We start from the raw sequence: 24,009 nt of genomic DNA, 5'->3' as shown, positions 1-24,009 counted from the left end.
CGCCGCCCCCCTCGCGCCCGGCGCCCCCGCCCGCCGCGGGCAGCGCCGCCGCACGTGACCGCAGCACGTGACCGGGCAACAACAAACCAGGGCACGTGACCGGGGGCGCCGCCGGCGTCACGTGGCGCTCGTGCCGCCTCGCGCCCGCCCCCCCCGCCCCCCCTCCCCTCAGCCGGGCCCGCAATGGCGGCGCCAAGTGCCTGAGGGAGCGCTGAGGGGCGCGACCTGCCTGGCCTCGCCCGGCCCGGCCCGGCCGTGTGCCGCTCACAGCCCGTCCGCTGCCGAGCACTGACCGCCAGCGGCTCCTCTGCGCTCCCTGGTTGTCGGTTCCTGGCAAATGGCGGCTCCGCCGTTCGCTCCTCGTTTGCCGTGTGAGAAGCCCTCAGGGCTCGCTCTCCCTCAGGGTATCGGCCAGACAGTGTCCCTTCCCCGGAGCCAGCTCCCCGCTGCTGAGCCCTTTGCTGGGCCGTGCGGCACCCGGCCAGGGGGAACCTGGCCGGCAGGGCTGGCCCTGAGCCCGTTCCCAGGCGCAGAGCGGGGCCGGGGGCTCGGAGCGGCCTCCGAGCACTGGGTGAGGGTGAGGGTGTTCACAGGGCACGGCCCTGCCTGCCCAGGGAGCGGCCGGCGCCGCGGGCTCTCGGCAGGGATGCTCTGAGGGATCGCCCCTGATCCTGAGGGATAACACGTCAGCTCCACCTGGGAGTCTGCATGGCGGTACTTGAGCTCCCGGGATGCAGGAGCCTTCCTGGGGGGGTCAGCAGCTCTCTAAACCACTCCTGCTTTAGGAATGGAGCTTCGTGGTGTAGGAGAGACCTGATGGTAAGCGGCGAGAGCTGGGATTTGTTCGAATAAGGGCCCCAAATTCCTTGTGTTTCTTTCCACTTGGGAGTTTGGATTGGATAGAACTCGGCCTTTTTCCCGAGACTGCCACCAACATAGTCTAAATTAAAATATATATATATAAATTTATAAATAAATATAAATTTAAATACTCGTTTGTTGTAACTGTTCAACATCACGAACAAATTGCAGAAGAGTATTAGTGGATTTAATACAGTGGAATTCCTAAATTTAGTGCCAAAACCCAGGTTAGACAGGTAGAATTTTCCCCTTCAGGCCTTGATAACCAACAGGTTTTAAAAAAACCTTGGGGTTAAAATTTTTGATACATCTGGCTCTAAAATCTCTAAAAGAGATTCCTTTATGGATAATTAACTTTATACGTGATCTTTGTAGGGGAAGGGAGGTTTGGTTGGTTTATTTTTTCAACCCTGAAAAATATGTACATACTGTTTTTCACACTACCTGCTTCTCAAAACAAGCTGCAGAGTGACCAGATCAGGAAGTTTTTATTATTCTGTGCAACTTTGTATTCAAGCATTCTTTTTCCTTCTTGCCTCTGGAAGCTGAGGCAAGATTCCTGTTTCTTAAAAAGCACATGCAAGCTGCTTTTGTCAGCATATGAAGGGGAGATGGGGCTTTAAGACTGATTTGTGTGAAGACAGTTCTAAGGAAGAAATAATCCCAGTGATGCAGATCTAGGATCTGAGATTCAAATAGAGATTTCCAGATTTTACTGCTTTATTTAAAGGCCTGTTTATGACTTTTACAAGTTGTTGGCAAATGCCTCCCGTTACATTGAAGCAGAATTTAGATTCACTCTAGGCTCTAAACAAACAGAATTGTCAATATGTGTTGGGACTGAGAGACACCTTTTTTTGGTGGCTGGGTACAGAGAACAAATACGAGATTTCCTCACTTCCAGAACAGTTTGTACATCCTGAGCAACGCTACCCATGACATGTGTAGGCAATAGTCTGTGCCACCTCCTGCACTGCAGTTCCCTTTTAAATGAGCTCTATGTCCTGGGGCTAATCTTTGTGGTGTTTTTGTGTAATATGTGTGGCTGCTCTTGCTCTCCTTTTTGAGGATGCTCGGGGAGTTGCCCCTCAGAAGTCGGTAGGAGGTTGTTGGGTGCATTTTGTGTTCTCCAGACACAAACCCGCAGCTGTGCTGTGCTGCCGGAGCCCCGGGGATGTCGAGGGGCAGGGATGGAAAAGGGGCACTGCTGAGTGTGGGCAGAGCCCCGCCGTGTGTGGCCACCGGAGTGAGAACAGGCGGCGCTGGGGCTGCGGGGAGCGCATTCCCTGCCAACACAGAGCTGGCACGTCCCTTTTGTCACTGCACGGCAGGGGAAAAGGGTTAAAGAGCTTCCCTTTCACCTTACGCAAAGGAATACTTGGAAAAAGAAGGGATGTCAGGAATGCTGCTGGGAGCAGCGACAGCTGTTTGTTTTTTGTCCTCCCACAGAGTACAACCTATTTAAATATTGACATGTTCTGTTATTAAAAGACTTTCCTTTCTTTCACGTACTTTTCTGGTTATTAAGTATGAATGATGGAGGTAGAGGGATTTGTAATTGCTAATTCTTCCACTTGTAGTGATGTTTAAAAAATATTTATATTGTTCTGTTTACTCAGAGAAATATATTGGTAACGTTTTTTATCAGATTTAAATGATTTCACCAAGGACTGTGCTTTTCCTTTTAACATGATTGCTTTTAGTTACTTGGTGTATTTTATTATCTTAGTGGGTTGTCTGAACAGTAAAAGTAGAAAATTTCAGACAATGCAACCTTGAATAGAAAATGGTGGAAGATTAATATTAAATGTCGTTGCAGAACATTATTAATGCAGCTATTAAAGCAAAAATTATATATTCGTTATTCATAAATAGTTCTGAATGTCCCCTGGCTCCCTTTTTGGTTCACATATGGCCTGTTCCAGCCTTGGTCACATCCTGGGTATCTGTTCTCCTACAAGGTCACTGCATCTGGAACTGTATAACTGCTCACAGCATCTATTTCTAAGTGTTAAGGAAACATCAGGATTTAATGACACAAAACATCTTGGGCTGCAGAGCTCTTGCAGGTGTGGGAAATGTAAAACCAGAACTCCTAAGGCCCCAGGGGAAAGACTTCAGCCTGTGGTTTTATTACGCTTACAAAGTGATCTTTTGAAATCAACAGATCATGGGTGACACCAAACGTGTCCAGAGTCTCTGTTGGGCTGAGGCCTTGGTCATTAATCATAGTTTAAAATTAAGGTGTTTCACCTCATGGTAAAATGAGTTTCACAAGGAACGTGTTTTGCACACAGTACAGACCTTCAATCCAGAGTCTGAAAGTAATTTAGCATGAGAAAGAGTATTTAATTTGATAGTAGACACCGAGTGTTTCACGTCCTCGGGTAGTTTTAATCTGTGGGACGTGACTGCTGTGCAGTTGCTGTTTGGTTTTGAGGAGCAGTGTCTGTACCCGAGGAAGCCTTCAGAGAGTGAGGTTTGCCCCCTTTTTGCTGGACTGACTGGCACACCTCTGACTTGAGACTTTGGCAAGGCTGGTGCTTTGTTCTCCAAAGTTTGCACCCTGTAATTGTTATTTTGGAAGCAATCCTTACTCTTTTCTATAATTACCCATCTAATCATCTGGTCGAAGGTGGTGGCAAAAGTTGCGAATAAAAATTGGACAGGAAATGGCTGAGGTGCAGGGCAGCCTCTCGGTGTGTGCTGACAGGTGATGGCGAGAGAGAAATCTCCGCCGCGTTTCCTTGTCCAGAGCTCTGCGGTCGGGACGGGAGCCACAGTTTCACCTTGGGGTGGCTCTGGCAACTACAGATCCCAGGGAGCACTGCCGAGAGCAGCTCGGTGCGGCGCCAATGGCAGCGGGGACCTCCCCAGCTCCGTGCGTGGCAGCTGCCAGCGTTCAAAAGCGGCGCACGGAGCTCGCTCCGCTCCGGGCTGGCGGCCGCCTGTTGCCCTGGGCTACTTCAGACTCGGAGTGAGCTCCGACCTGACGTGTCCTGTGTTCCACAGCCTCCCTGCCCGCTGCGAAAAGGCCGCTGCAGCAGCGCCCATGGATGCGATCCTGAGCTGCAGCCCGGAGGACCTGGAGGATTACTACAACTTGCTGGGATGCGATGAGCTATCGACGGTAAGAGCCTCTCCCTCCCCGCCAGCTTATTCCCACTTTGAACGGGCTCGTGTGCCTGCAGGGAATTTGCAGCTGTGAGTATTTGAAATGCCTTGTGCACCTTCTTTCTTGCCACTTGGAAAGCTCAATTTTCTCTCCTGTGTGTTCTCCGAGCCTGGAGTAAGGCTTAGGTTGAGAATGCCGTGTAGAACAGGTCTGGATTATGGAGAGAGCCAACTGCATGTGTTTGACAGCATCCAAATAATAGTTTGGAATATATATTAATGGTTTTGGAAACTGAAAAGGAGCTATTTATGTACAAATAATGCAACAAAAGTTCACAGCCTCAGGGCACTGATAATGCTGCTCAGTTTCTCGGGCTTTACACGTAGAATATTTTTAAAAATGTATTCACTGGTTCAGATGAAAACAAAACCAGTATCTCTATCTTTGACCATATTAATGTTCTTAAAATACTGTTTTAAATTAAATTAAAATAATAGTTTTACTGATTTGTTTTGATAGCAGATACATGCTTTATAATGAGATTTAGCTAAGCTGTTTTTGAGTGATGTGCAGATAAAACAAGTCTGCATCTGTTAACAGTCTGTTAAAGGTGTCCATACAACTTTTTGTTGGCTAGTCTGTTATGCTGATTTTTGTTTTTTTAATTTAGCTGTTAACTGGAATTGTGTTTCTGATTTGGACAAGGAGTTTTGATTACTCTGCTGTAATGAGGGATGTATTCAGTGGAGATAAAAGCTGTCTTTTGCTCAGTAAATTTAGTCACCTGTCCTAGTGGGTGGAGTATAAAGCTCAGGATTAAACATGTTCGGTGTGTCCCAGAGGGAAATGTGAAGCTTTTCCTGAGAACACTCCTAGCAGTGATCCCAGCAGAGGGCAGTGCTCAAGTCTCGTTTTCTGCCTCACACTAATTCCTTAAGGGCTTAGCAATTAATGAACAGTTCAAGTACATGTGATAATGATTTTTCAAATTGCTTGAAAATGAAATTAAAAAGCTGGAATAAATGCTAATGGGCCCTGAAAAACAAGCTGTCAAGTACAATTTGTTGGGACAAGCAGCAGCTGTTGCTGCACTGTTTTTGACAGGGGAGATGCAGGCTGAGTGAGCCCCAGGATCACCTCCCTCCCCTCAGGACCCTGCACAGCCCTTCTGAGGTCTCACAGGAATCTGGAGCTTTACAGGGATTTTGGAGTCTCACTGCTTTGTACAGGAGTGCAACACTTGGTACAGCTGCTTTGGGCATGCACAGCACACTCCAGAGTATCCTGCTCTTGGTGGGACCTGGGTACATTTAAGCAGAAATACTCACAGTTTCTACAGATTTTTTGCTGTATTCAAGTAAACACAAACCAAGTTCATTCTTGGCTTCTGGTAGAATTGAGCTCTCAGACACCTACTTCATCTTCAGATGTGACAGGAAGTGGGGAGATTTAATCTCCATCCTTCTTCAAGAACAATGTTATTTGTGTATAGTGGGTATTTGATCTCTTTCTTGGTAAAACACCTCACTATGTATTTTATATTAATTTCATGTATGCTCTATAAACTTCCTATCAACTTTTCTTTCTGCTGATTTTTTCCTAAGCTGAAGACTTCCATGCTAGCCTTCTGCTACATTTTAACCCTCTGTACACATTTTAACTTAAAGTTGCCCTTTCAGTAACTCAGTTTTTGGGATGGAAGCTGGCTACACAGTAACCAGTCTCACCGAGTTGCCTGTACACTGTATGTGTTTGAAAGGGTTTTACTGACTGCAGGTACACAACATTTCCACCTGTCCCTCTGGAAGGAGCTACTCAACAGAGTGAGAAGTGTAGAATTCCTAAATTACTACTGTAGACCACATTTTTTCCAGAATATGCCAACAAGATGTGTCCAGATAGTTGAGTGAACTGTAATTTTATTTTAAATAAAATATGCTATGAGGCTTAATTTTGAAGGAAATTAGTTCAATTGTATGTGGCTGTCATGGTTTGACAAATGAGGAATTTGTATAAACAGCCTGTGTAGTATGGGGAAGAATGGTAATTATTTGATACCTTAGGGCAAATTGTGAAAGCTTAAGCTGAACTGCAATGATATAAAGAAGTTTTGGCTTCTGAATCATAAGAACCACAAGATACTTGGAAAGGCACAAGATACTTGGAAAGGCACTAGACACTTGAAAATCTAAGTTGATGCCCACTCCAGTGGCTTCCTGGTTTTTAACTGTTAACATGTCTTAGTTTTTCCAGTGGTTGTAATATTTTATGATACAACAAGCTGTGTGGGGATTTGCAATTAACTGATAAACTAATACATGTCAATATTCTAGTGTTGATTATAAATCTTTTCTACTCCAGGTCAACATTTTTTTCCCCATCCTCTTTCAAAAAGAAAATTTGCAAATCTTTTCTGTGTTTACTCACTTCATCTCAATATTTTGTTTAGGTTGAACAGATTCTTGCTGAATATAAGATTAGAGCCCTTGAATGTCATCCTGATAAGCATCCTGGAAACCCCAAAGCAGGTATATATTCTTTCCTGTGTAAAAACAATCTTTTTTTCTTCTATTAGCATGGCCAAGACACTAAATTAATCCCTAAAATTTTATTTCCCCTCAATATGTTTCAATCGTTGTGTGCATTGAGCACGTTCTATTTAAATAGCCAGCTTGTGATATTCTTTCTAAGATTTGCACGCTCCTCTGTGTGAGCAGGAAGACACTTGCTGGATTTTTTTCGATTTCTGGGACCTTGAATTTTTTTTCTTTCTACAATAGATCATCTTTTAGTACAGAATTTGTTTCTGGAGTGGGTCCCTTCCTAGATCTTTGGAGTTGGTTCCATGCTCAGCAGCCTTCAAGTGTGTCCATCAGTTAATTTGCTGCCAGTGAGGACCACATAAAATGTGCTTTATTTTCTTCTAATGTAATTTAATGATGGGAAGTGAAGAGAAGCTGCCCCCACGAGGAGCCTCTGTTTGCAGAACAGCAGCTGACGTTTGTGCTGGTGAGAGGGGGCAGCTCCTCAGAGCTGGGAGGGCTGAGCAGCACCTGAGTTATTTATTTGAGTCTTTACCCATTCATAACCACAGAGAGCCCCAGGCAGAGCTCACCAAGGCTGAGCTGCACAAAAGAGCAGCCAAGTGCCAAACAGCAGAGCAGATTTGCTTGTCATGAAGAAATGTTATATTCTCTCTTTACCTGAACAATACCTTTTTACAGTACTAGTGAGAGTTTACTTTCTGTTTTTTATTTTATTTCACCAGCTTAAAGCTTTATTAAGAGTAATTAAAGTAGACCTTTTATTTGTTGAAAAGTAGTAACACTAAAATAAGGAAACCTAGTACAGTTGTTCCCTCAGCCTGTTGTCACTTGTTTGATTTCTGGTTATCAATTTTGATTAGTGTTTGGGTATAGTGTATTTCAAAAGAACTCTATCTAATTTATAAACTAGAATACATGAATAATAGTAATAATAAAAGATCACTGTAACATAGGTGAGTCATAGCTAAAGTCTAAATCTTTATAACCCTTCCACAAATAGTAACATGCAGCTGCATCCTTAGTAACCATTCCATGAAAAATTACCCTCAGGGAAAAGTGAGAGCTCTCACTCATGCACTGGATAACATTTTAGCATATGTAGAAAACACTCCTAATAACATGCACAAGTTAATTAATCTGAACTATATTTAGATTATTTTTCTTGTTTGTCGGTTCCTGCTCATCGTTTTTGCTCCCTGCTCATGGTTCTTGTTGCTGTGCTCTGCCTCCTGTGCTGATGTAGATCTCTGTGTGTTGCTCTAATTTCCCATTTTAAGGTGGTGTCCTTTCACCTGTGTGCTCTGTAAGCTTCTCTGAACTTAACTTTAGGAGCTTCTGAAGCTGGTAGACAAAGGAACATTTCAGTCCTGATTTGCAAAGGTATCAGTCCCCAGAGGTGCTGTGATCCTAAAGCCAGCCAGAGCTGTGCAAGCTGGAACCAGAACCACATCCCTTGGCCACTTGCTCCTCCTTGTTCCTTCTCCTTCACTCTGAATTCATTCCTGTGCCAAACAAGCCTTGTCTTCAGTGTCCTTGTGTTCTGTGTGGCAGTGGAGAATTTCCAGAAGCTTCAGCAGGCCAAGGAGACTCTGACCAACGAGGAGAGGCGGGCGCGTTACGATTACTGGCGGCGGAGCAGGGTCAGCGTGCCGTTCCAGCAGTGGGAGGCGCTGAGCAGCTCGGTGAGAACGGTCAGTCACTGCTGCCCGCTGGGCACCGGGGACACGGGGCTGGCACCGGGGACACGGGGCTGGCCCCGCCGCACACACTGAGGGCATGGTTAGGTGGGAATGCTGCTGCAGTGCCGGCTCTGGGCATGGCGATGGCACAGCGAGATCCCTGCACTAGGGGTGATGAGGAAATTCAGGGAAAATTGGAGGGCTTCGGAAGCCCAGTCATGTAGTTTAGAGTGAATTTATCGAGTTGCTGCTTTTATAGGAAGATTAAGTAATTTAAGGGCTGTTTTCAAATGCTTCAGCTCACCTTGCTTTTGTAGGAAGCTTTTATTTCTTTCTAAAGTTAAAGCTGGGACCTTTTTATAATATGTTCTCCTCTTGGTATATTGCTTATCAGGTTTTCATGCTGATTGAATAAAGATCTCAGTGAAAAAATCCAGAAGGTAGTTCCTTGGAGCCCTGGGCTTCCCACAGAGCTTTGGAGGGGCCCTGCTAGGCTGGTGGGGTGACCTGGGGCAGAGGCAGGAGTTTTTTGGGTGATTTCCCTCCTGATCTTGCTATTGAGAAGATTTGGTAGCGTGTCCCTAGTAGAGCTCAATTCCATAACGTTGAATTATTGTTTTCCTGCCCTACTAGAGTGAATTATAGTTACAGGGCTATGTGGTCATATTTTAAGGCAGGTGAATAAAAGTTTCCTATGTCACTTCTGCCCATCTCAGTTCTGCTTAGGAGAGAAGTTTGAGACACTTCAACTAGAGCATTAAGCCTGAGCTTAAATGCTTGCTAGAAGTATCCAACTAAGTTTAGTTCATTTCCAAACAGATGTTATTCCACAGGCTTTAATATTAAATCTTTTCAAATTGCCTTGCCTTCAAAGGGGACTTTGAAGTCAAAGACAGCTTTGAAAATTAACATTTCTGAAGTCACTCAAACCCTCTTTAAAAATGTTTGAATTCCTGACAGAAGAAACTGGACAAAAGGCCCTTAAAATTCGGATCTACTTGTACATTTTGTTCTTCACCCCCACCTGACAAAGTGTCCTCTGCAGTGCTGTTTGTGACATGTAACCATGCTTTCCTCTGTCCTATTGGCCTGCAGGCTTCTCAATGTGCTTTGTTTAACCACTTATTACAGCAATATTAGAAAGAAAAAGGAATTAAAAGCCCACTAAAGCTTAGGGCTTAGCTCTTTGTTATGTTTGCATTCCTGTAGTCAATGCACTGGGCTGTCCAAAGTAAGAAGGACCAAATGCTGGAAGCTCCTGACTTTGGTAATACCAACAACAGAACTACTGAGATGTGGACCCAACAGATGGAAAACAATGAAGATGGATTGTTGGAAGGGAGCAGGGAACAAGAAGATGTTGCAATTCCTGATGATTCTTCAAAGAATCCAGACTCCCCAAGTAAGTGAAAACAGCAGTTACAGAAAACTGCAGTATCCAGGGATTGGCCTGAAATGGGGGCTTTCAGCCATGAGAAAATCTTCTCCAGAGCAGGGTGTTTGACTAGCTTTTTAAATGTGGTTTTGGTTTGGGTTTTATGCTTTTGATTACTTACTTAATTTTGAAGTTTTCAGACATTCTTTCCTCCCTATCCCAAGTTTCCTTGTTTGTTTGCTAGTAAAAGCAGCAAATGGAGGAGAAGAAAAAAAAGCTTCAATCCAAATGGAAAGTTTAGTCTTTCTGCTATGGGAAAATGCAAAGTAAAAAGAGAAGGCAGTAATTTTCAGTGACTTTTTTTAAAATCAATTTTAAAACTGTTAAGTATAATATTTAGGTGTGAGGCTTTTTTTTTATCCACTTTTCAGTACTTTTGCACAGTTTGCATCTGATGAATTAATGAGGTCTAAAATTTGAGACTTGAAGGCTTCTTACATATTCAAACAGTTTTGTTTTTTCTAAATAGTGTAAGCACCAGAATAAATGTGCATTTCAAAAGTGTCACCTACCAGTCAGCACTTCCTGGCTGTGGTTCAGGTCACTGTGCCTGCTGAAAGCTTCCTTGGCACCATGGGCACCTTCTGTGCTGCCTGATCCTTCAGGATCCCAGGCCCATGGTAGCAGAGAGTTCTTAAACAAAGTTTAGTTAGTTAAAGAGAGTTGTTAAACAAAGTCCTGTCATTTCTCCCCAGTTGGATCAAACAGGAAATTAGGGTGAACTGTGAGGGTAGTAAAACCTGATGTAATCCCAAACATTTGTGGAATGCAGAAAACAGATTAGAAAATTCTACAAAGAAGTGTATGCCAGGCCTAACTGAAAACTTGATTTTGAAAAATGATTCTCTGTAACTTCATACTATTTGGTAATTAAATCAGCACTGTATCCTTTGTTGAACAGTAGAATTTTGAAGTAAAGAAAACATAATCTTGTTCCTTGTAATGGTGAATTTTCTTTGCAGGCACCTTCTTTCTCTTTTTTTTTTAAGTTATAATTTAATTTTCAGATGTTTGAATGGGGAAAACATCAGACTCATCAAGTGCTTACTTCATTTTTCCAGTGGCATGTATTTACATTAATAAACATTAATATTATAATATATTTGACAGGGTGTGTATGCACTTCAGTGTTTATACCCAATGTTAAGGATGTTGATAATGTTTTTGTTTTGGCCCAGCAAAAATTTCTATATTGGGTTCCACTTTGAAACTGTGGCACTGTCTGCTCGTGTCTGCTGGCCTGGATGAATTCTGGACTGCCACCTACATGGTTATTTCAGCTCAAGCAAGAGATTTGAACACTAATTCTACTCATAGGATTCAGTTTGCTGTAAAAGGAAAGTCACATTTTAGTGTTAAAAAGCCCCAGATCAGGTATTTGCAGATTTATCACATCACCATCTCCATCTTCTTCCTTGGAATTGTTCAGTGTTCCTTTGTGAGTGCTCCCTGGGGCTGCCAGGGTCCTTGCTGTTCTCCTGGGGACCCTTCCCCACTGATGTCTGTCCTGAAGGTTGCTGTTTGAGTTCTTGTTCCAACTTGCCAAGAGCTCAGTGCTCCTATTTGTCACTGCTGGGCAAGAGCACTGGAAATCCACTTCTCTGCTTACTGTTTTTTTTTGGAGGATTATCAAGTACTATGACAGAAAATTTAATCGTGTGCATGTTTAGTATAATTTAGTTGTCTTTCTGTTTTTGTCCCCTCAGGATTTTCGGAGGGGAATTACTGGCACTTGCGTTTCCGCTGGTCGGGCGATGCTCCCTCAGACCTCCTGAGGAAATTCAGAAACTATGAGATCTGAAATGAGAAACAGGAGCATGACATCATCTCTTCAACAGTTCAGTATTTTTTCTTTTGCCAGCAGTTATAAGTTATTTGTGTTTTGTATTCTTTGATTGTAATGTGTTGTTGCAGTCAATGTCTGAATACTGATCTATCACACATGCTGTGAATGTTACAGATGGAGCTTTTTCTGTTCAGTAAGCAAAGCCCTTTTCAGTATTAGCAGGAAATGATTTTGTGAAGTTAGCTAACATCTTAGATATTGTTTCTTGTATTCTCAAATATTGTGTAGTGATTAATGTTTCTCTCAATAGTGTGATGTTATAAAAAACATACTGTCAGTAGAACCCTGTGCTCCAGGGTATCCTCCTCAGCAAGGATCTACCAAAAGCTTGATGACAATGAACTGTAAACAGAACTGTGCTTATCTCTCAGCTCTGTGCTTTGCTTCACTTCTCCCTTGCCTTGTACTCACTGCAGTGATTTATAATGTACTCATTACAAACTTAACTTGTCGGAGACTTGTGCTCCCATAGATGAAATAAGAAGATTCTTGTTATCCAAGGTCTCTTGACAGATCAAGCACTCCTAAAAATCACTTGTCTTCTACCTTAACAAGAACACCTTTTGCACCAGCTATTTGTTTTGGAAGGCAGTTCCAGAACTTTACTTCTGCAGATGGCAATTATTGTCTTAAGATGTATTGGTGGAAAATTGATCTCCTGTGTATGTGTGCCAGCATTGTCCTGTGGCTTCACAGCAGTTCCTCTCCCTGCTCAGGTGTGCTAGACATGATTTTATCAGGGTTTTGTACAGTGAGGAATGAAAAATCAGACTAGTCAGCACTAATGTGTACAAAATCTCACATGAAAAGTTTTTGATACTTTGGGCAGCTTTTCACATTCTACGTTGTTGTTTATTTATTTTGTGTTTGTTTTTTTCTTTGCAAACTTGGCTAATATGTCAGGTATTGACATTGTGGTTTTGTGCAGGCAGATAATTCCATCAGCAGCAAATAAAACTTCATGCATACAGTAAAGGGGTTGCTTTCATCTTTTTAATTAAATCCTCCACCCACCACAGAGATTCCTTTGGAATTTCTTGTTATTTGTCATCTCAATGGGTAAAAGCTTAAGGAGACCAGTTTGGAATCCCAGCAGTGCAATGGAAAGTGTAGCCTGGAAAAGTCCAGTGTTGCCCCCACATGGACACAGTCTGATGTGTGTCCCTCCCTGGAGGGATGTGTGTGGCTGTTAGCCACAGGCTGTGACCCCAGAGCTGTTACTGGAACCCAGTAACAGGGGAATCTACTGACCTCATGGCCATCAGTGTCCTGGAGCCAGCCTGCTCCACTGGGGCAGCTCCCACTGTTAGTGCAGCTTGTGCTGGTCCCAGCTTGGACAAGGTGAGTGATGGTGTTGTGCTTGTATACCCGTGCTGACCCTAGAGTGGATGGCATTGGTACCAAGAGCCAGTTTTGTAGCACATCACCTTTAATTTTACATGCTTTTCTCTTGCTTATTTTGCAGCTGAAAACGTTATACAGGCGGGATTAATAATTCTCTGTAATATTTGTTAAATGTAACTGGTTTGTTTTCTTCTAGTGCATTTACTGCTTTACTTCATACAAAGATATTTGCTCAAGAAAGACTTTGATTTATGTAGAGAGACTGTAAACAATGTCAGAAGTAACAGAAGAAAATCTTACTGTATGTGAAGGATACTAAGTAATAGGGAACAATTTTCCCTCTAACAAAAAGATGGGAATGGAGCCAGCTGGAGCACTTTGCATCAGAGGCAGCCCAGATTCTCCTGTGCCCATTTCACTTGCCGCTAAGGGTGAAAGGGAGTGGTTGAGTGGGTGATTTAGCACCTAATGAGCTGGTTTCCCTTGAGAAATGAACATACAATAGACCTTTGAACAGCAAACTAATAGTTTGTGTCATTAAAACTGATGTCATTATCAGCCAATTATTGCGTGGTTGGTTTTGGCAAAGAACCTTTGGATGTTTGTTCTGGATGGATAATTGCAGATATTTGGAAGGCTCTTAGCCCAGTAAAAGCTCATGGTAAAAGTTGTGTTTTGCAACAACCTGCTCAAGATCAGTCCTGTAATTTTGCCCTCATGAGGAGGTCAGGTTCTAACTGGTGCTTAAGTACACCAATGCCACCGGTACAGACTTTTATTTCTTTCTCTATAAATGTTAAACTTGAAATGGTCCATTTTGCTGTATTTCTTGGGTTGAATGAATCTATTCCTAGCAGAACAGACCCAGAGTTTTGGAAAACAAGAGGAGCCTGTGCAGCCTGTTTTGCTTTTTATTCCCCAAAACTGTTGGCCAGTAACAACAGTTCACTGGAATGAGCGGGCAGCCCAGCTCTCCCTCCCGTTAGAAAGTAAAGAAACAAGCACCTGACAAATTAGTCAGTGTTACATCACTCAGGGCCCACACCCCAAGCATAATTTTCGTATGTGTTTCTTTAAATATATAGTATTTTTATAAGTTTTTTTTTTGCTAGTAGCATGAAAAGATCCAGTGAATGTCCCACCTGACATTTCATCAGCAATTATGTGATGCTTTGGCCCCTGCACTGGTGAGCACCTAATAAAATTCACATGCTGAAAATTTAACTGGGGCAGGGGTGTGAGGTGGATCTCAGGCTCTGTGAAGGTGTGATTAAGGCAAATGGAGTCAGGTGTTTGTGGGTCTCAGGGCCCACTGGGATTTTTAAATCTCTTTGCAAAGGGGAAACAGCAGCAAGGTGTTGTCTGCGTGGGTGGGGAACAACAGCAACAAACCCAGGCACTATTTATTAGATTAGGGGCTGGGAGTTTCAGGCTGGAGGAGGGCAGCTCTCTGCAAGACGTGGTAAGCTCCTATTTTCTTCTTCAGCTCCCTTTGTGAGTTGCTTGGGTGGGCAGAAAAGGGTCCTGAATGTTTTGGGTACGTGAGAGCTCTGATTTACTGTGCTATTATAGCTCTGAGTGACTTGGTAAGAAAATAAACAGAGCTGTGAGGTGAGCCCAGGTCCTCTGGAGTCCAGTCAAAAACGCTGATAAAACCTGGCCATTACTGGGCTGGGGAGGGCTGAGGAGCTTCCACCTGTAAGTTACAAGACAGCAGATGGAGTACATGTGTGTGGTGATAATGATGATAAAATACAGAGAAGAGTTGTTCAATGCTGTGTTTTAGGTCTTTGAAACTACTTCAAACAGAAATGAAGCAACTATTTAGCCAGTTATTTACAGTGAAGCTGAGCAGCATGGGGGGATTCTGGACTTATATAAAATTATTATATCTCTATTTGCTGCTCCTATACTTGTGCAAGTGCAGATTATATAAGATTGTCAAGAACTAAAAGATTCTCAACCTTTTTGTTTTTCCAGTATTTGCCAAGTTGCTTTGCCAACATCTGCCAAGTGGCAGTATAAGAGTTAGTTTGGATGATGAATGCAGACAGTTTATGACTTAAAATCTCAGGCTGAGTAATGCTAAATGATAGGTAAGGTCGTTTCTTGATTGTTTGTTTTCCTCTTTAAATGAGATTTTTTTTAAAGGCAGTTTATATGTTCTATAATAGAAGCAAGTATTCTGATTATTAAGAGATACTGAGTATCTTTAATTTCCTGAGCATGAACATTGCTATCTTACCTTCCCAGCAGGCTCATCTCTCATTTCAGGATATGAAAGTGTAAGCAGTGAGGCTGTTGTAAAGCTGATGAAATTACACAGCAAAAGATAAAGCCGCTCGGTGTGTTGTTGGGCTGTGTCACTGTCAGACGGGCAGATGATTATCAGTCAGTTTATGCTGGGTGTTTTATTGCAGCTCACACTCCCCCTGCTGTTGCCAATTTGTCAGCCCTTCACTAGTGCTGGGGAGGAGACTGACACATCTGAGGGGGAGAGCTCAGTTTAAGCCAATCGGAGACGATGGGGGAATGCTGCCTTGCTTTGTTTTTCCTGGTAATTAATGGCAAAATAACTTTTGTGGGTTTTTCCCCCTCATCTCCATATTGTGTGGATGTGCATCATCCATGTGCAGAAGGTCATAAAAGGCAGGAAAAGAGGATTGAGGGCCTGCCTCACTGAAGAGTCCAGGAGGAATGAGGCAGCTTCCTTCAGGAAAGTCAAGGTTGGATGGAGCAAGTCCATTCCTTAGAGAGAAGCCTTCTGCTGACAAGATTTAATTTATTTTGTATCAGCTGTAGGACATGGGGCAGAACGATAGAGCTTTGGGCGAGCCAGGGCACTGTTTGTGGGGCTGAATGCTGAGCTTGGCAGCTGGACACTCCTGCCCTGTGTGCAGGGCCTGGGAGGTGAGCTGTTCAAAGAGCACCGAGCCCCAGCTGCCCTTCTCTCACCTGCCTCGAGGGCTCTTGTCACTGCGTGCGGATGCCAGGGCAGAAACTCGCCCTGGGACCTGCTGCAGCTCCGGTGCTGCTGTTCTTGCTGGCAGGGCTGGGGAGCAGCAGGAAGGCACGGCCTGAGGAGCTGCAGTAGGGTAAATATCACGGGGCAACAAACATGATGAGGGGACTGGGTCGTCTCTCATGAGGAAAGGCTGAGGGAGCTGGGCCTATTCAGTGTCACGGAGATGGCTGAGAGGGCACCTCTTTAAAGTGAATAAATATCCAAGGGGGTGTCGAGAAGCTGGAGCCAGGCTCTCCTCGGTGGCGCCCGACAGTGGGACCAGAAACCGCTGCACAGGAGCTTGCTGCGGGTGCCTGAGCACCAGAGCAGACTGACACACACAGGCTGTGGAGCCTCCCTGGGGGCGCCATGCCAGGGCTGTAAGGACACGATCCCGCTGTGTGCTCTGCGATCACCCCGCACAAGCCCATGAGCCGCTGTGCCCCTTCCAGGCTGCCCGTTCTGTGCCATGTCAGACAATCGCTGTGGTGCTGCAGAGGCCTCTAGCGAGACAGGAGACGCGAGCAGTAAAACGAACACGGCAGGGAATAGGAGAGGGCCGGCGAAGAACAAGAAAAAGCCAAGCCCGTCCGGGCCGCAGCGAGCAGGGTTCGAACCTGCGCGGGGAGACCCCATTGGATTTCAAGTCCAACGCCTTAACCACTCGGCCATCGCTGCTGATGCTGCTGCACTACCCCGGCTGCCGCCTTATAGGGCGTTCCGCCCGCGCAGGCCCCGCCCCCAGCCCGCGCAGCCAATGGGCGCCGCCGGCCCAGGCCCCGCCCCCGAGGCAATGGCGGCCGCGGCTCCGCGGGAGCGGCGCAGGGGAAACAAATCCCGGTTTACACTCGGGACAGATTTTCAGCCTGGAACGCAGGGGCCGTGTCCGCTGCCGCGAGTGAAACCTGCGCAGCTGAGTCTGACAGCGAGCGGGCAGCCAGGGACGCTACAGGACACAGCAGCCATCAGCTGTTGCATTAGCTTTCGGTGGCGTTAACATTTTTCCTGGTTTTACAATTTCTTTCAATTATTACAAAATCTCGGAAGGTCTCTATCATATGACCTTTACATGTAATTTAATTCGCCGTAGATAATTTTTTTACGGTAGCAACAGTTAATTGTGCCGGCAGTAGTACAATGGAAATTAAATTTCACTTTACTTTCTACGTGTGTTGCAATGGGTAAAAAGAATAATTTAACCTGATTTTTCATTCCACACGCAACATCCTGAGCCACTGAGGCCTGGAAACAGGCTCAGTGCTCCTTCTGTCTCACCATTTGCAATGTTGGACTTCAGTGTTCTGAATTTAGGAGCCTTGATTTCCTAGCAGAACTAAGCAAAAACGTAGGTTTTATTTTATTTTAAACAGCAACTGCTTTGTGTTCACGTATAGGACTCGAGGCAAAAGGTGCAATTTCAGTAAGACATAATAAATAAATAAATGCCGAGCGGCTGGGAGTTGTGTTGAAGCAGCTCGGGTCGGAGGGACACGGAGAATCCCGGGCTGTCCCTGGGGGAAGTTGAGCAGTGCTGGAGTGACCTCCAGTGTTCTCAGCGCAGGCTGCAAGCGCAGAGCGGCTTTCAGCTGCCGCCGGTACCAACCCTTGGCCGGCAGCAGGGACACACGCTCAGTGCCACCAGAACAAATGCATTTTAAAAATGAATTTGCCTCCCAAAGCAATCTCAGAAGTTTTATTTCTCAGTCACTTAAAAGTGGCAAGATGTTGACACTGGAACAGGTAACATAAAAGTCTGGTTTAGGATTGTTATATAAAATAATGGTGCTAGGATAGAATTGCCTATATTTTTTCATGGTTTTAATTTCTTCAAGTAGGAAGGACAGATACTGAAAAATCTTCAAATACTAATTAACCAACCGGTATCAGAAATGCACAAGTGATTTCTTTAGAAATACAGGGACTGAGCCCCAAGCACCTCAATCCTTCAGGTTTCTTGTCCTTGTTGACCTTAAGTGCAATGTCAGTTTTGTAGTGCTTGTTCCATCCCTTCTCCACCACTTGGTCTTTCATTTAATCAGCCTCTATCAGCTTTGCAAATTCAATAGTTGGAACATTTCTTCCTGTTAGAAATCTGTTTCCATTAACAGAAAAATATAGGTTAGATTCTGCCTAAGTTAACAAATATTTACAGCAATGTTGGCAGAACAGCAACTTTGTGCTTATGTGTAACTTCAAATATTCAAAAGTAAATTTTACATCTCCCTTGGGGAATGTGAATGAAATAATGACTCCAACATAAATTGTGTTTTACAACAGATAATGCTTGCACCACATCACTACAGAATTCTGTGTTTTCTCCCTGAAGAAACTAATAACAGTAGGAAAACTAATGCTGCATAATGAAACATATTTCTTCTCTATTCCTCCTGTTCAGTCCGTTAGTTTTGTGGATCATTTGTCAAAGCTGAAACCACACAGAGAATGAAAATAAGCATTTACTCTGGAAAATTCTATATGGCTAAAATTTGACATTCTGTGAATGCCTAAGGATGGATGTGGGGCCAAGTTTCAGGTAGAGAATCAAAAGTGGCTTCATTCCTTTAGTTAGGGCATGTCAAATTTTCCTTGTTTGCTTGTCAACAGTGACAAAGTTTGTTGTGATACAGTGGCTGCTGGGCATCTTCCCTGGAATTAACTGGTATCCCATGGGATTTTTAATAAACATTATCTAGAAGAACAGTAAGTCTGCTATAAAGTTGGCAGACTGTAGAATCTGCTCTTGCCTCTAATCCTATGTTCATTAACAGATTGTTTTTGGAAAAATGTTATTAATTCCACTTAAATTTTAATGAAATTACAGGCTCAGTGTCACAAGTTTATCAAATTATATCACGAATGTTGTTGTAGGTGTCAATGCAGCCAAATGTTTTGTTGCATTCTTATTTTTAATAACTAATCTTAGCAAATTTGGGCACGTGTGTGCTACTGGAGTGGAACCTTTTTCCTGAATACATCTTTACCAGATTTACTGGGTTTTGAACAAGAAGCATTTTCATGTTTGCAACTGGGTTTATCCACACACATTTCCTACATTTTTCTGAAAACAGAAGGTAAATGGATATGCTTTCAAAATCTGTCCATGCTGAATATCGTAGGAAAATGCTCCTCTGGGCCAAACCCACCCTCGTGGTAGGTTTATTAATGAGACTTGGCTTTCATAATGCATCTGCAGCACCATAAAGAGTAAGGTTCTTCCCACCTGTATGCAAGTAAAATAAGCTTCTGGCTCCCATTCTGTGCTGCTTGACTTTTGTCCCCATTCTGAGCACTGATGTCGGTATGGAGACCCTGATTTACTCACCTTTTGTATGCTTCACATCTTAAAATACACGACTTTTTGTCATTTAATCATTATTTTCCAGTTAGAGATTTTTTTTCCCCCATAAAAACCATATCTGCAGTCTGTTTTAAAAATAGCTGTGATTAAAACCTGTTATTTTGCTTGGTTTTACAGGCTGTTTTTCACATTGTCACTACAGAGAGGAATTATGACACTGGGTAGTACCAGCAGGTGCACCTTGTGTTAGTACCTCCAGATTAGCAGAGGCTTTAGAAATGAAATCAGATAGCAGTCAGTTATGAAAAAAAAAAAACCCTTCACCAGAAAGTTTCCCTCTTGGTTAGTGGTTGGCTTAGTCACATTTGTGACTAAACTTGAAATCTGTAGTTTTGGCTGGCTGCAACTCTCCTGGGTAGATTACCACTTTAATTCCTATGATGCCTCAGGGATAGATCACAGCAATGCACCTTCCCAATCCTTCGAAATCAAATGCTTTGTACGTTTTGAATTGCAAGACCTTGGATGAAGGGAAGCTAAAACTCAGTAACAAATAGAATAAAACCAACTTTAATTATGCTTTAGAGGCAATTTACCATGGGTCTTTCAGTTCAATGTCCCGTTTTTTCACATCAAGCTACTACAGATAGGTTATTTTACACTATTAAAGATATACTAATTACACCCCTCCTGTTAGCATTGCACTTGTGCAGAAATCTGTGGTGTACAGTATTAGCACTCATGGCTGAAAGTCTGATTTTTATAGGTCAATATTGCTGCTGTTTTCTGTCACTGATGGGCTGTGTGTGGAGAAACACAGTGATAATGTGCTTTTGTTGAATTGTCTGAGAACCTTGGGATCTCCACGAATAATTCTTTTTAGTCTTTGGTTATTCTCACCTGAATAGCCTACATTTCCTATGCAAGAAAAATATTCCTGGTGAAAATTCCAAAAGATAGTGTGGAGAAACAAAACTTGAGCAAAGGAGGTGATTTCAGTCATTGCTGTTTTATTTCTGACACTTATGGTGATATGATTGATTTTGCAATTTAAACTCCCAAACTACTAATTTCATACTGCATGGTTTCTCAGTAGGAATAGGAATTAATGCCTTGTAAGCAGGTTGTTTTTCAAGAGTCATCTCTTTATTATTTATTGTTTGTATAAAATTATGTCTTAGGGATTCAATATCATTCTGACAAGGCTGATTAAATAATAATGTACAAATATGAAATACATTAACTCAGTGCTTCCATTAGAAGTAAACAGATGTGTAAACAACTGAAAACAGAAAGAAATTACGAATTACTGAATTTACTTACAGATAATAACTGAAGGCAAATGTAGAGTCAGAATATTACTGTTTCAAGTGACAGTTAACATCAAAAGTTATTGCAGGAGCGTGAAATTTTGTTAAAGAATCTGATTATAAAATTTTCTTTGGCTTAGCTGAATGTAAATAATTTTAGAAAATATGATGACATCTATAGTGGTGGGCACAGGGTGGTGTCTAAGGTCGTGTGTCTGGTCAGATAGTGTATCCAGCCCTGCTGCCGTTCTGAGGGTACATTTAGCATTCACCAGTTAGGAATTTTTCCTTTGCCTTCTGTGGGAATGAAATACAGGTACATGAGATGCAGAATAGCCCAGGTTCCTTACCTGGATGATCACTGGCCAAGACTTGGATTGTCCTCACCCAGTGCAGATACGAATACTGTATTTGATTTAAAGTTTACTTTGTTTTCATGGGTGCCTTATTTGCTTAAGTGTTCAACGTGTTTGCCAGAAGCGCAGTGTCTAGGTGTAGCTCTCATTCACAGCTGTGAAATCCTACCCAGAGTCTTACAGCAGAAGATAAAAAATCAGAACGTCGTCTGGTGAATGAAACTGGAGGGGGAATCATGGGGGACTGAAACAACCTAGAACCTGAGCAAACGGTGTACGCCAGAAGGGAGGATACGGGAACAGTGACATAAAATGATTTTAAATCAACCCCAACAAACGGGCTTAGTGCACAGGTTCCCTCTGTGAACTACCTACCTGTAACGGGGCCAAGGAACAGCGGCGGCCTCAGATCCGAGCCCACCGGTCCAGTCAGATCCGCCTCGGCCCATTTCTCCTCAGGTCACTGTCCCCCCTCTCCTCAGGATCGCACCCTTTTCCCTGAGGTCGTACCCCCCTCGTCTCCCCAGGTTCGCCTCCTTTTCCCCTCAGGTCAGACCTGCCTCGTCCCCTCAGAATCGCGGCCGTTTCTCCTCAGGTCAGACCTCCCTCGTCCCCTCAGGATCGCGCCCATTTCCCTCAGGTCAGACTCCCTTCGTCTCTCCAGGATCGCACCCTTTCCCCCTCAGGTCCGATCCACTTCGTCTCCTCAGGGTCGCGCTCTTTTCCCCTCAGGTTAGATTTTCCCTCCCCTCCTCTTTCCCTCAGGATCGCGTCCTTTTCCGCCTCAGGACAGATCCCCCCACCGCGTCCCCTCAGGATCCCGCCCATTCCCCCTCAGGTCTCCCCTCGTCTCCCCAGGATCGCTCCCTTTTCCCCTCAGGACAGATTTTCCCCGTCTCCTCAGGATCGTGCCCTTTTCCCCTCAGGTCAGATTTTCCTTCCCCTCGTCTTCCCCTCAGGATCGCGCCCATTTCCCCCTCAGGTCAGTTCCCCCTCGCCCCCTCAGGATCGCGTCCTTTTTCCCCTCAGGACAGATCCCCCCGTCCCCTCAGGATCGCGCCCATTTCCCTCAGGTCAGACTCCCCTCGTCTCCTCAGGATCGCGCCCATTTCCCCTCGGGTCAGATTCTTCCTCCCATCCTCGTCCCCTCAGGATCGCTCCCTCTTCTCCTCAGGTCAGATCCCCCTCTTCCCCTCAGGATCGCGCCCTTTTCCCCTCAGGACAGATTTTCCTCCGTCCCCTCAGGATCGCGCCCTTTTCCCCTCGTGTCAGATTATCCCTCCCATCCTCGTACCCTTAGGATCACGGCCTTTTCCTCCCAGATCAGATTCCCCCCTTCCCCTCAGGATCGCGCCCTTTTCCCCTCGTGTCAGATTATCCCTCCCATCCTCGTACCCTTAGGATCACGGCCTTTTCCTCCCAGATCAGATTCCCCCCTTCCCCTCCGTATCGCGCCCTCTTCCCCTCATGTCAGATCCCCCTCTTCCCCTCAGGATCGCTCCCATTTCCCCTTAGGTCAGACCCCCCTCGTCTCCTCAGGATTGCGCCCATTTCCCTCAGGTCAGACCTGCCTCGTCCCCTCAGGATCGTGCCCTTTTCCCCTCAGGTCCGATCCCTTTCGTCTCCTCAGGGTCGCGCTCTTTTCCCCTCAGCTCAGATTTTCCCTCCCCTCGTCTTCCCCTCAGGATCGGGCCCATTTCCCCTCGGATCAGATTCTTCCTCCCATCCTCGTCCCCTCAGGATCGCGCCCTTTTCTCCTCAGGTCAGATCCCCCGTGTCCCCTCAGGATCGCGCCCATTTCCCTCAGGTCAGACCCCCTTCGTCTCCCCAGGATCGCTCCCTTTTCCCCTCAGGACAGATTTTCCCCGTCTCCTCAGGATCGTGCCCTTTTCCCCTCAGGTCAGATCCCCCTCGTCTCCTCAGGGTCGCGCTCTTTTCCCCTCAGGTCAAAGCCTTGTCCCCTCAGGTCAGAGTCTCCCTCTCCTCGTCTTCCCCTCAGGATCGCGCCCATTTCCCACTAGGTCAGTTCCCCCTCGTCCTCTCAGGATCGCGCCCTTTTCCCCTCACGTCAGCCCCTGGCCTGGCTGTGTTGCCGCGCCCACCTCCAGGAAGGAGGGAAGAGCTCTTGTGTCCTGTGAGAGCAGAAGGGGCCAAGGGAAGTGGAAACAGGGAGCTGAGCTTGCTGGAAGGCAGGTACGCATGTCTTCAGGAGGTCGATGAGGCAAATGGGCCTTTCAGTGTAAAATCTGGGGAGGGTTTTGGGCCAGAGAGGCATATTAATGTCCCCCATTACTGAAGAGAGACTGTGGCTCAGAGATACGTTTCTGGATACTCTGGTGTGTCCTGGACCTGGCTGCCTTTTGCTCAGAGCTTTCAGCATTTCAGACTGAATTCTATGGCATGAATGGTATGAGCATGTAAGTAGGCAAAAATACATTTTATACAGGGGTTTTGGGAGGTCTCTGTATAGTGGCTTTTGCTTTCCTCCATTTTTCCAGGGAAGTGAATACAGTTGCCTGTGCTGCCCCATTTTTGGCATATTAGGACAAACATTTTTAGCCTTGCCAGCAGCTGCCTCAGCAACATTTGAAATGCTTTCGGGGTCTTTTGTAAGAAGGTGCTTATTTTTATTGGTCTGGGATGGCAAGAACCTTGTCCAAACCCTGCCAGTTCTGATTGCTGCCCTGAAGTTACCACAGCTTTTGAAGTAATCCCTCTTAAGAAGCACCAGGAATTCAACACAGTTGCCTCTCCAGTTGGAGAAGTGTCTGAACGTAGGTGCCTAGCACCATTTTAGACACTTGGCCTTTTAAAGTATCCCCACATCCAGCCTTGCATTTATAGTTGAAGTCTGTGAGACACCTGGTGTGTCCGAGAGGCTTTTCTGATGGATCCTACAATATCTAAAATGGTTATAGGTGCTTACCTTAACCAGCTGAATCCTGTTTCTCGTTTGATAACTCAAAAGGATGGGTCAAAAAACTTCAAATGGCATTTTGCACACCTCTCATTAGTGAGTCTATAAAACAAAGAGGGTTGCTGTTCACCTCTAGAATAATTTGCTTAATAAATAAAACACGGATGCAGTTACAGAGATGTAATGATTAAAAAAGTGTAATAGGGATCATTTACATAAATCCACTTGTCTATATTGACCTTTGCAGTGAAGTGAATTGCATTTTTGTTCTTAACTTTTAAGTAACGTTCATGAAGTA

At 44.6% G+C, this 24,009-nt stretch overlaps 1 protein-coding gene and 1 non-coding gene across 5 annotated transcripts; one reads left to right on the top strand and one right to left on the bottom strand.

Moving 5' to 3' along the window:
- The first annotated feature begins 164 nt into the window (after positions 1 to 164).
- Positions 165 to 12,457, top strand: DNAJC12 (DnaJ heat shock protein family (Hsp40) member C12). Of its 4 annotated transcripts, none has more exons than XM_088168659.1 (6): positions 165 to 404; positions 3,874 to 3,991; positions 6,426 to 6,504; positions 8,074 to 8,213; positions 9,411 to 9,603; positions 11,343 to 12,457. In XM_088168659.1, exons 2-6 carry the CDS (start codon positions 3,914 to 3,916, stop codon positions 11,435 to 11,437), a joined length of 585 nt encoding a protein of 194 aa, XP_088024785.1. In that variant the 5' UTR covers positions 165 to 404; positions 3,874 to 3,913; the 3' UTR covers positions 11,438 to 12,457. The 4 variants fall into 4 exon arrangements, with proteins under 4 accessions (XP_088024785.1, XP_088024786.1, XP_014738826.1 ...); XM_088168660.1 differs by having other exon boundaries at positions 171 to 371; XM_014883340.2 differs by lacking the exon at positions 165 to 404 and having other exon boundaries at positions 3,686 to 3,991.
- Positions 12,458 to 16,426: 3,969 nt separating this feature from the next.
- On the bottom strand, positions 16,427 to 16,508 carry TRNAS-UGA (transfer RNA serine (anticodon UGA)). Its single transcript has one exon. It is a non-coding gene; the product is annotated as a tRNA-Ser (tRNA).
- Between the last annotated feature and the right edge of the window lie 7,501 nt (positions 16,509 to 24,009).

This window comes from Sturnus vulgaris, chromosome 8, assembly GCF_052056855.1.
Source record: "Sturnus vulgaris isolate bStuVul1 chromosome 8, bStuVul1.hap1, whole genome shotgun sequence".
Taxonomy (NCBI): Eukaryota; Metazoa; Chordata; class Aves; order Passeriformes; family Sturnidae; genus Sturnus; species Sturnus vulgaris.
The sequence above is the reverse complement of the archived record's forward strand: the minus strand, read 5'-3'. Positions and strand labels throughout refer to the sequence as shown.